At 41.4% G+C, this 9,926-nt stretch overlaps 1 protein-coding gene across 1 annotated transcript; it reads right to left on the bottom strand.

Annotated features, from left to right (window-relative positions):
* Nucleotides 1–815: 815 nt before the first annotated feature.
* On the bottom strand, nucleotides 816–7,608 carry clec14a (C-type lectin domain containing 14A). The gene is made up of 2 exons (XM_030126190.1): nucleotides 7,487–7,608; nucleotides 816–2,461 (listed from the first exon to the last, which is right to left on the bottom strand). Exon 2 carries the CDS (start codon nucleotides 2,441–2,443, stop codon nucleotides 1,085–1,087), a length of 1,359 nt encoding a protein of 452 aa, XP_029982050.1. The 5' UTR covers nucleotides 2,444–2,461; nucleotides 7,487–7,608; the 3' UTR covers nucleotides 816–1,084.
* Between the last annotated feature and the right edge of the window lie 2,318 nt (nucleotides 7,609–9,926).

Here is a 9,926-nt window from a genome sequence, read left to right as displayed (position 1 = left end):
ACATACAGAGTAATGGGGAGAGTAGACGTTTTCAATAAAGTCTGGGGCTCCTTTCTGACGTCAATAGAGAGGGTGTCTATATAAACGTAAGGTGCCGGGTCTGGTCTGACCTAATCCAGTATACTGACTGAGAGGTAGAACAAGAGGACAAATGTAGAACTTAAATGTAAGGCACAAGTGGTGTTTTTTTTTTTTTTGTTTTAGTTTGTTTGCTGGTGTTTGTTAGTGTTTGTCTTAAGTGGATATTTGAAAACCAGACAGTGGATGATGTTTATGTCTTCTATTTTGTGATGATGGCATATGTTGTACTGTCTGTCAAAATATCAATAAAAAAAAAAAAAGAATTTCATCCTTGGGGTGGGGTGGGGGGGGGGGGGGGGGGCAACCAACCAATGGAAATAATAGGCAGGTTGTGACAGTTTTCAGACACCTATATCCTACATAGGGCACTAACATTCACATGGACCCAACTGTCGGGAGTCTGACAATTCACCAACGTCCCCATACACTGGGGTGCCGTAAAAGGGCGGGGGGGACAAATTCATGGTGCCCAGCATTTGTGTGTCCAGTGGATACAGGTTTGAAGTTGTGAAAATTTCATATAAGATCCACTGTATAATAGAGGAACAGAACCCAAGAGTTGGACGCTGAAAGTATGTAAAGTTTCACTTTCGTTTCACACCAGTGTTAGTTATGTTAGTTACGGCCCGCAACCCCATGTATATAACTGCTCCCCATTTTTTTGACAAATTGTACCATGGCTTCCCCTAAAACTAGCTTAGGGTTGAGGTTGTTCTGTTTACAGCAGAGATTCATAAGGTGTAACAGACGCTCAATTTAATTTTTCTTAAATTTACAAAAATACATGATGAAATTCAATTTCTCCATTTTTATTGATGCTTAAACTGTTAAAACCATGTTGAATTAAATGTGCTTTTCTGTAATGTTGGAAACTCAATCACAGAGAAACAATGTGCCTAAGTTTAGGGGAGACAGGACAATGACACTGGTGTTAGGGTTAGGGTTAACCCTGGTTAGGGCCAGACACATGGTGTCTCTGATCCATGATCAACAGACGGATCTGTCAAGCCACTGTCCTCTCATTGGCTGTCTCACAGGACTCCTTGCTGTTTTTATTCTTCATGGCCATCTTCTCCGCTTTCTTAATGGCACGTTTCTTCGACCGCCTCATCAGACAACACTTTACCAACACCACAATGCCCACCACCAGCACCACAAGGACCCCCACAGGGACCAGCACCAGCAACAGGATTCCCGACAGAGTGTCCTTGCACTCCGCTGATCCCTCCTGGTGTGGTTTTCCATCGCTGTCGGTGCAGATACACCTGAACGAGCCCTCGGTGTTCAGACAGGTGTGTCTGCAGGGGGAGGAGCCAACAACACATTCATCCACATCCACACAGTTTCCATAAATGTCTTTTCTGAAGCCGGCATGGCAGGGCCAACAGGCGGAGCTGGTGTTAACAGGTGCATCCAGCAGCCACCATATAGCATCCAAACAGAAAAGCTCTAGTCGAACTCCGGAGAAGCAGTCCACCCCCATTCTGCTGCTGTTGTCAGGGTCTGGGATTAGGATGCGAGAGCCATTGATTATTGGATTTGCACAGGACACAGATCCAAATGGGGGCCTAGGGTTAGGTTCAAGACCTAGATCAGCTGTTAGCTCGTCCTCTGCTTCTGGATGTTTAGGTTCAGATGTGACAGATACTGGTGTAGGAAAGTCAGATACAGGTGGACCCTGTCCTTCTGGTGCAGTTTTGGGTTTTTCAGGGTCTAGGTCTATTGCCGCACTGCCAGTTTCAGTTTCCTTAGGTTCTGTATCTGGTGCAGTAGTCTCATTTTTCAGTTTTGTACGGTCTGGGTCTGGTGTCACACTATGAGTTTCAAGTGTTTTGAGTTCTGTTTTTGATGCCATGGTCTCAGGTGCAGGGTCTTCTGGTCCTGCCACCTGTCCATCTCTGTGTTTGCAGATGAACTGGTACCTGTTGGTACAGCTGACAGGTATCAGACCCCAGTCAGTCACGGACAACCCTGTCAATTCGCCGGTTATTGCTGCACAGCGAACTGTTGTACAGGTTTCCTCTGGCTCCTCCCTCCAGCGACTCACCTGCGCCTCCTCGCCACTGTTGTCAGTCCACTTGAATCCTCGCAGCGACAGTGTGGGAATGACACACTCATTCTTCAGCTTCCTTAACCCAACCCACAAGGTAAATTGATGCTGGACAGGTGAGAGTGAGGTGGAGATGGACTTGAGGACTTTGCTAACCTCCTCCTGGGTGGCAAGGGTTGTGAGGACGGCTGGGGAACATCTGTCCTTGGCTTCGTTGAAGCTGAGCTTGGTGCGGTGGATGGTGTAGGTTAGATCAGCAGAGACCACAGCAGTCCAACAGTAAATCCAACACAGACAGATCCAACACTCCATCTTCTCTGACTCCTCCCCCTGTGATGACAGTCAACATAAAATATAGGTATGATGAGTTTCTGTCACAACATCAGCATGTTTTACAGGTAAAATGGAACTGATGATATAGATGAAGGCTCACTATTGGTTAGTGACCAATGAGGAATGTATATACATGTGTTCAGTTCAGAGAACCCTATTTATCCCCCATGGGTGAATCAGTCATAGCTCCCCAATCCATACATTAAATCTGAACAGATAACCAACCAGCCTAACCCTAACCTTATTCAGTTCAAACAGAAAACCAATTCTAGTAGTGGTGGTAGTAGTAGTACTAGAGTAGGTAGTAACCCTGACCCAAATCCTACTCTTCAAGGAATATCTGATAAGTAGGGGTAGGGTAGTAGTAGTAGTAGTAGTAGTAGTAGTAGTAGTAGGGTAGGTAGTAACCCTAACCCTACTCTTCAAGGAGCATCTGATAAGTAGGGTTAGGTTAGTAGTAGTAGTAGTAATAGTAGTAGTAGTAGTAGTAGTAGTAGTAGTAGTAGTAGTAACCCTAACCCTACTCCTCAAAGAGTATCTGATAAGTAGGGTTAGGGTAGTAGTAGTAGTAATTGTAGTAGTAGTAGCAGTAGTGGTGGTAGTAGTAGTAGTAGTAGTAGGGTAGGTAGTAACCCTAACCCTACTGCTCAAGGAGCATCTGATAAAGTAGGGTTAGGTTAGTAGTAGTAGCAGTAGTAATAATTGTAGTAGTAGTGGGTGTAGTAGTAGTAGTAGTCATAGTAGGGTAGGTGGTAACCCCAAAACTACTCCTCAAGGAGTATCTGATAAGTAGGGTTAGGGTAGTAGTAAGTAGTAGGGTAGGTGGTAGAGATGCACCGATACCACTTTTTTCCAGACCGAGTACGAGTACTTACATTTGAGTACTTGCCGATACTGAGTACCGATACGAGTACTTAATAATCCCATTCCAGTTGTTAGTTCCTTTTGTAAATGTGCTTTATTGTCGTTGTCATCAGTCTGACTGGAAAAAAGTGCTGCTACTGACACTTAATGTGTTGGAATGAGCGTTTGTCAATTAATCCACCAGGGGGCGTCGCTCTGAATTAATCATTCTGGACAAATACCACGAAGAAGAGTTTAGTTTTTTGAGAAGAAGAAGAAGAAGAAGAAAGTCAGTAATAATAAACATGGAGACGACAGAGGCAACACTAGTATGATACTAATATTGCAGCGTTTTCACTAGTAAGGTTTAAAAGCTTAGCTTCAGCAGGAAGAGAAAAGAGGAATGAGCCAGAAGTTTGATTTTAACTTCTGCTGGCAGTGGTCTGCACCGCTCCGTACATCTGCTGGTATTCTCTGTCTGTTTACGCATCCGCGAGCACCTGGTAAACGAATGGAATGTATGCAGAGGACGGACAGAACACTGCATCCGTATCTGTCTGTGTCTGTAACATTACTTGCAGTCAGCGTTACTTTTATCACCGTCATTTATTTTGAAAAATCTCCACACTCTTCACGCTCCCCACTCATTATTCCACCGCCTGAACTGAACTGGGAATGTCATATGGCTGTAAGTGGTATCGGTGCATTTGTATCGGATTACTTTTACGAGTACGAGTATACACACTGAGTATCGGAGCTGATGCCGATACTCGTATCGGTATCGGTGCATCCCTAGTAGGTAGTAACCCTAACCCTACTCTTCAAGGAGCATCTGATAAAGTAGGGTTAGGTTAGTAGAAGAAGAAGTAGTAGTTGTAGTAGTAGGGTAAGTAGTAACCCTAACCCTACTCCTCAAGGAGTATCTGATAAGTAGGGTCAGGGCTGTAGTAATAGTAGTAGTAGTAGTAGTAGTAGTAGTAGTAGTAGTAGTAGCTGTAGTAGTAGTAGTAGTAGTAGTAGTAGTAGTAGTAGTAGTAGGGTAAGTAGTAACCCTAACCCTACTCTTCAAGGAACATCTGATAAAGTAGGGTTAGGTCAGTAGTAGTAGTAGTAGTAGTAGTAGTAGTAGCAGTAGTAGTAGTAGTAGTAGCTGTAGTAGTAGTAGTAGTAGTAGTAGCTGTAGTAGTAGTAGTAGTAGTAGTAGTAGTAGTAGTAGTAGTAGTAGTAGTAGTAGTAGTAGTAGTAGTAGTAGGGTAGGTAGTAACCCTAATCCTACTCTTCAAGGAGCATCTGATAAAGTAGGGTTAGGTCAGTTGTAGTAGTAGTAGTAGTAGTAGTAGTAGTAGTAGTAGTAGCAGTAGTAGTAGTAGTAGTAGTAGTAGCTGTAGTAGTAGCTGTAGTAGTAGTAGTAGTAGTAGTAGTAGTAGTAGTAGTAGGGTAAGTAGTAACCCTAATCCTACTCTTCAAGGAGCATCTGATAAAGTAGGGTTAGGTCAGTAGTAGTAGTAGTAGTAGTAGTAGTAGTAGTAGGTGTAGCAGTAGTAGTAGCAGTAGTAGTAGTAGTAGTAGTAGTAGGGTAAGTAGTAACCCTAACCCTACTCCTCAAGGACTATCTGATAAGTAGGGTTAGGGTAGTAGTAGTAGTAGTAGTAGTAGTAGGGTAAGTAGTAACCCTAACCCTACTGCTCAAGGAGTATCTGATAAGTAGGGTTAGGGTAGTAGTAGTAGTAGTAGTAGTAGTAGTAGTAGACATCTTCCCTGTCTGGATAGTCTACAAAAGCAAGCACCTCCACAATCCGATGTTGTTGTTTTTTTGCACCAAAACACAGACAAAAATTTGGAGTCATCAATATCCACAGGCTACTCTGCCATTATTTCACTGTTTCAACCCACTGGAGATCAAACCATCCTGAACGTGGAACCCGAAAGAAAGTGAGCCTGAGAGCCCTGGTATAAATGGTGAATTTGTGCGTCAGTATGAAGTGTTAACAAAAACTGAAACAGACCCTGGAGACAGTTTAAGTCACAAAAAAAAACACCAACAGGAGGATCAACATGCAGCAGGACCGAGGGCGGAGGAGTGTTCAGGTTCCCTCCAAACAGTTATTCGTGGTAATTCGTCTGTCCTGCAGTGGTCAGTGGTCTGTCCTGCAGTGGTCATTCATCTGTCCTGCAGTGGTCAGTGGTCTGTCCTGCAGTAATCAGTGGTCTGTCCTGCAGTGGTCAGTGGTCTGTCCTGCAGTGGTCATTAATACATAAATTTGTATGCATGTTTTAATAGTTTTTAATTGAGATTTGAATGGGATTATTGTCTGAATCAGTCTGAATGTTGTTAAATCAGATGTTTGTGCAGGTTGGTCAGACAGATGAACAGGTTGGTCAGACAGATGAACAGGTGAACCATGGCCAAGGAGGATCCTGTCCATGCACCACTACTGTAAATCCCACCTATTATCCAATTCAGTTCAAACACACCTCTGATGCACCACAGAAAAGATTCACAGATAGAAGCAAAGGAAATGATGTACAGAGTGGACAGACTGAGTGGACAGAGTGGACAGACAGAGTGGACAGACTGAGAGGACAGAGTGGACAGACAGAGTGGACAGACAGAGTGTCCAACTGCAGAAAGCAGACTGATCACAGACAGACATTTGGACACAGTATGTTCTTGGAGAATGGAAGAAGTTCTTCTTAAATGTAAACAAACACCTTTAATGCCCTAATTTCCACTTTTACTGTTAACAGAATTCACTCTGATATAAATACTGCATTATTTATTACCATAAAAACTGTTAAATGTGCAATTACCAAGAACATGTTATTTTTTGCTTCTAAACTGACTTCTACACTTGATTTATAGATTGTGGCTTCTACAATTGAACTTTGTTTTTCCTTAGTTTGTTAGTTTCTATTCACATTTGTAATGGTTCATATTCTGGTGATTGTAGGATTTAGCTGCATTGTAATAGTTATAAAGTAAACAATGAAAAGACCATTATTGGAGGCTTTTATTTTATTGTAGGATTATAAGTAAACTGAATTTAAAAAAAAAAAAAAAAAAAAAACTGAAGTTTTAAGTTGAGATAACTTAATAAAATTGCTTGTAACAAAATTACATTAATTTTATTAAATTTATCCAAGTAAAAGTATACTTAGATGTAGTAATAAATGTTAATTTTAACTAAACTGAAAAAAACCAAAGTTGTAACAAAGTAAAAAACACAAACAAAACTAAATAAAAATGGTGTATAGTCATTACACTGACTAATATTTCCACCTAAAGTGAATGTAAATTTGGGTTTTGGCATTATTCATTTATTTGCGTGATATTAACTAAAAATGTACAATTTCAAATGAGTCATAAATTTGATTTAAGATAAATTAAGAAAACTGGGTGTAACAAGCTATTTTTTAAAAGTTAATCCAAAGTGTCATTTTTTCAGTGTATAGTCATTTAATCCATCATATTTTATAGAAGTAACACTGTGCAGACTTTGAACAAACTATGGTTTGTATTTCACAAACTGCCCTAACCTGACCTTAACCCTGACCCTTACCTTAACCCTCACCGTAACCCTGAACCTGACCCTAACCCTCACTGTAACCCTAACTTTAACCCTGACCCTTACCCTGAACCTAACCGTAACCCTGAACCTGACCCTAACCCTCACTGTAACCCTGGTCCTAACCTTAACCCTGATCCTAACCCTGAACCTGAACCTAACCAAAACCCTGAACCTGACCCTAATCTTAACCCTGATCCTAACCCTGAACCTAACCCTAACCCTAACTCCAACCCTAACCCACCCTAACCCTAACATACAACTTTTATCAAGTACATCTCTAAACTGTAAAATGTGCGTTAGGACAATAAGAATATGCAGCATTTAAAGACTATTGTATGAGATTTGGTTGTTAGCATGACATGGCAGATGGATTTGGATCAAATGATGAAACCAGATGACAATGTAAAGTGAAATATGTTAGAGATGTGACTAAATTTATCCAAGGGATCACTTGGGATTTAATCTGTCCATTAAATATAACGATCAGATCAGTGAGAAGAAGGATTAACAGAAAGATTCATGGAGCCCTTCTCCCTCTCCTCAGGATTTTGACTTGATATGTATCTGTTTATTTTCTATTATTTCTGTAAAGTCAATGGATCTTTCTTACCGTCCAAACTTGTTTTTCTTCTTGAACTTGACTCTGGAACTGTGGTCTTCTTCTGGTCTTTGGTTTGGTCCTTCTGTCTTTCAGTATCCACTTTTCATGTCTTGTCTGAGGTTCTTTATGGTTTCAGCCGCAGTAGCAACTGAGTGCTGGCCTCACCCCTTCAGACCCCCCCCCCCCCCCCCCCATAGCCCCCCCCCCATACTGAAGGACAGGAAGCCTGTTCAGTCTTGATACGGTGAGTCAGTTTCCTCCAGAGAAAAGCAGCTGAGATTCTCAGATTGGGAAAGCATAGTGATGTCTGGAGCAGAAGAATAGAAATGGATTTGAAAGAAGAAGATGAAGCCAATCGGTTGTTACCTCCGCCAAGGAGGTTATGTTTTTTCCAGCGTTGGTTTGTTGGTTTGTTTGTCTGCCTGTCTGTTTGTGTGCAAGATAACTCAAAAAGTTATGGACAGATTTGGATGAAAATTTCAGGAGATGTTGATACTAGCACAAGGAACAAATGATTCAACTTTGGTGGTGATTGTGTGTGTGTTTGTGTGTGTGGGGGGCACTGATCTGCCTTGGTGGAGGTCTGCGCTCTCCGAGGGCTTTTCTAATTACATAATATTATTTATTTTTCAAAAAACACGTTAATGACAGAAAAACATGAAAAGTAGAAGAAAATAATTGACTTCTTCAGGTTGAAAGAAACAAAGTTCTGACGTGTGTCATAGAATTAGTTCACTAGCAAAACGTGTGCTGTCACTCAACCCAGACGAAGACGCCACTGTCTTTGTTTTGGTGATGGAATTATCATTTTTAACACACAGCTGTTTGCTGTCAATCACTGAACTGCTGAAGACTGAAAAAGAATGCTGAAGAATGTATCAGTCTGTGCTCATTGTAAAGGTCAAACTAGATTTACCACCATCATGTAACTTGTAACCGTTGAAAACAGTATATAAACTGGACTTCAGCCAGCCTAGTTTAGACGAATTACGAGGTTACTCTGAGTGCTTGTAATTGTCTCACTTTGATTCTTGCAAGAATAACAAAGTATTTTTGTGATCCCTCAAATCAGAGTGTGGTGTTTTTCTTTCTCTCAGAGTGCTAGTAAATCCATTACATGTGGAGCTGACTGGGTTAGGGTTAGTCAGATTAGGGCAACCCTAACCCTAACCCTAATTGTTCTTTTGATTAATCCTATAGTTAGGGCAGCTCAGGCTGCTCTTAGTTCTGCTGCTGTAGGGTTAGACTGTTGGGAGACTCATCAGGATAAACTGAGCTCCTCTCTGCTCCTCCTTCACTCTGACCTCCTTCTCTCTGTCCTCCTCTCTGCTCCTCCTCCACTCTGTCCTCCTCTCTGCTCCTCCTCCACTCTGTCCTCCTCTCTGCTCCTCCTTCTCTCTGACCTCCTCTCTGCTCCTCCTTCTCTCTGACCTTCTCTCTCCTAATCTTTCTCTTCTATTTACACCCCAGCAAATACATGTTATTGACTTGACTTCTTCCCTGGAGTCTCTGTGCTTTATTGCCTCACAGGTTTTCCCTGGATCATCACAGGTTTTCCCTGGATCATCACAGGTTTTCCCTGGATCATCTCTGGACCTGCTGCCGTGCGCACTCACTTATCCATATAGTTATGATAGTGTTTATTATATAGTCCATAGATGGTAGAGGTTTATAGTATTTGTACTAACTGTTGTTGTAGTAGTATATCCACTGTTAGTACTAGTATTTGTAGTAGTAGTAGTAGTATATCCACTGTTCATACTAGTATTTGTAGTAGTAGTAGTATATCCACTGCTAGTACTTGCATTTGTAATAGCAGTATATCCACTGTTAGTACTAGTATTTGTAGTAGTACTATATCCATTGTTAGTACTAGTATTTGCAGTAGTGGTATATCCACTGTTAATACTAGTATTTGTAGTAATAGTAGTATATCCACTGTTAATACTTGCATTTGTAGTAGTAGTATATCCACTGTTAGTACTAGTATTTGTCCTGTCACTCGTCCGTCCTCCACAGTCTGAGTCTACTCCAGGTTTAAACCTGTTAAAGGTAGTTTTTCATTCCTCTGTCTCCACTCACTAGTGTTTACTCCTGTTGGCTCTGTTGGTTCTGTTTACTCTTGTTGGTTCTGTTTACTCCTGGAGGATTATGTTGGTTTCTGTAAATTGGTTTGACAGTCTGGTTTCAACCGGCTCTGCATGTAAAGCATCATGAGAACTTTTGTTATGAATAAAATTTGATGTTTTATTGTTTGATGGTGAGACTAGTTATGTCCCAGTATATTGAATGAATGTGGGTTAGGGTTGGTGAGACTAGTAATGTCCCAGTAAGTTGAATGAATGTGGGTTAGGGAACAGGAACTATTTGTGCCACTAATGAACCGCTACTCACTCACTTACACATGTGGTGTTGTGATGTTTCATACTTCCTGGAGGAAGTCTGAAGA

Source organism: Sphaeramia orbicularis, chromosome 22 (genome assembly GCF_902148855.1).
Source record: "Sphaeramia orbicularis chromosome 22, fSphaOr1.1, whole genome shotgun sequence".
In the NCBI taxonomy this organism is placed as follows: Eukaryota; Metazoa; Chordata; class Actinopteri; order Kurtiformes; family Apogonidae; genus Sphaeramia; species Sphaeramia orbicularis.
Note: the sequence above shows the minus strand (reverse complement) of the source record. Positions and strands in the feature narration are given on the sequence as shown.

Coding starts and splice junctions, on each gene's coding strand:
- clec14a (XM_030126190.1), bottom strand. CDS start 2,443: ATGGAGTGTTGGATCTGTCTGTGTTGGATTTACTGTTGGACTGCTGTG.